The sequence below is a fragment of the Aptenodytes forsteri genome, unplaced genomic scaffold (assembly GCF_000699145.1).
Source record: "Aptenodytes forsteri isolate BGI_AS27 unplaced genomic scaffold, ASM69914v1 Scaffold16, whole genome shotgun sequence".
Taxonomy (NCBI): Eukaryota; Metazoa; Chordata; class Aves; order Sphenisciformes; family Spheniscidae; genus Aptenodytes; species Aptenodytes forsteri.
This window is the reverse complement of record NW_008794753.1, coordinates 1,964,876-1,966,464: the sequence shown is the minus strand read 5'-3', so window position 1 is coordinate 1,966,464 and position 1,589 is coordinate 1,964,876. Positions and strand designations below refer to the sequence as shown.

General features: G+C 55.8%; 1 protein-coding gene across 3 annotated transcripts in view; it reads left to right on the top strand.

Moving 5' to 3' along the window:
- Positions 1 to 69: 69 nt before the first annotated feature.
- TNFRSF14 (TNF receptor superfamily member 14) overlaps positions 70 to 1,589 on the top strand; it is a 7,469-nt gene continuing 5,949 nt past the window's right edge. For 2 of the 3 annotated variants that reach the window (XM_009274129.2, XM_009274130.2), the window contains exons 1-2: positions 70 to 251; positions 746 to 871. In XM_009274129.2, coding sequence (XP_009272404.1) covers positions 167 to 251; positions 746 to 871 — 211 coding nt within the window. In that variant the 5' untranslated portion in view covers positions 70 to 166. The remainder of the gene's footprint in view (positions 252 to 745; positions 872 to 1,589) is intronic. The other variant, XM_019470726.1, reaches the window with a different exon arrangement.

Below are 1,589 nucleotides of genomic sequence, written 5' to 3'. Positions count from 1 at the left end.
GAGCGGCCCCGGCCCCGGCCCCGGCCCGGCCCTGCGGGCGGGGTCGCTCGGCAGGAAACCCCTGTGCGAGATGGCGATGCTTTCGAGAGGCGAGCGTCTTGTGAGCAAGCTGTGAAATGGAAATCCGTTCTTGTCATGCCTAAAGGTTTTTGCCGTTGTGCTGGTCATGCAGCTGGATCGCGTGGATGCCTTGGACTGTGGGTTGGGAGAGTATCCCATAGGTGCCGAGTGCTGCCCAATGTGCGCTGCTGGTAGGTAACTGTGGGCTGCTCGCTCGCCATGTCAGCTGCGGAGGAAGGCTCCCTCCCTCCCTCAGCATGGCAGGGGGTCACGGGGGTGACCCGCCTTCTCTGCTGTAGCCGGCTATGCTCCCTGCACCCTGACAGGAGTCTTGCAACTCACAGTTGTGAGCATCACGCCAGAATGTCCTCTTCTAGCCTGCATTCACACCCCACTTAGAACAGCGCAAGGGCCTGTCGCTTTCTTTGGAGCCTCCAGAGTGGAAGCAACACTTGCCAGAATCTCTCTGCTGTGGTATTTGGTAATTTCACAGTTTCCAAGGACTTTCATTTCGGGTCCTGGTTTCTGTTTTAGGATTATCTCTGCAATTGCTATTAGGATACTTCTGAGGTCCTTGTAGTTTATTTATAGCAGTTATGGGTGGTTTAATGCCAGTGTCAGTCCCTGGCCAGGTAAGCTTTGCTAATGGAGCCACTTCTGTGGGGGGGTTGTTTCTGGTTTTTAGGATTTCGGGTTTTCAAGCATTGCACTGCAGATTCCAGCACGACATGCATACCTTGTGTTGAGGATACATACACAGATCATCCCAATGGTTTAGAACACTGCAGGAAATGTAAACTGTGTGATAAAGGTAAGTAGGATGCTAAAGAACCAGTTAAAATGGATTTTTCATGCCTTTCGTGGATACATTCTCCCCTTCTCCTTTCTTGCCTCATTTGCTTGATGAATTGGTTAGAGTATGAAGAACAGTGAGGCTCATCTCACTGTGCAGACCTCAGAATGCTATCTGCTGGGTGATGGAAGGGGAAAACTCGCGTAGATCTTCAGCTGGCACCACTGCAAGTTTGATCTGCAGCCTCTCTCTTAATGTCTCTTAACACGCCTCGCAGAGGCAATCAGCTCCGGTGCAGGTGCGTCCCGCAGTGGAGCGGGGGATCACGGCGTACAGGGGGGTTTCCTGAGCTGGGGAAACCCCAGGGGAGCGCAGGGACCCGCCGGGAGCCGGCAGCTCTCACGAGGGCAGCTGACGAGGCGTGGGTGGGGACAGCCCCCCCCCCAGTCCCACAAAAGGCAGCCCCAGGGAGCACTAGCGACCCGGAGCGTTGCGAACAGGACGGGCAAACAGGGCGTGGTGCGGCAGCTCGTGCAGGAGGGTGCCTCTTCAAAGGGGCGTTCCACTGGCCGAGTGGGAGACTTGGAGTACACATAACCCAGCAACCCGGCACCGTTCTGTGAGCATCTGCACAGGTCAAGGGCACTCATCCTACCTGACCCTCAAGTCAGAATGGTGGGCACTCGTCTGAGGACAAAGGCCGCGACTCCGGCTGGGGGGTCTGCACCATCTACAC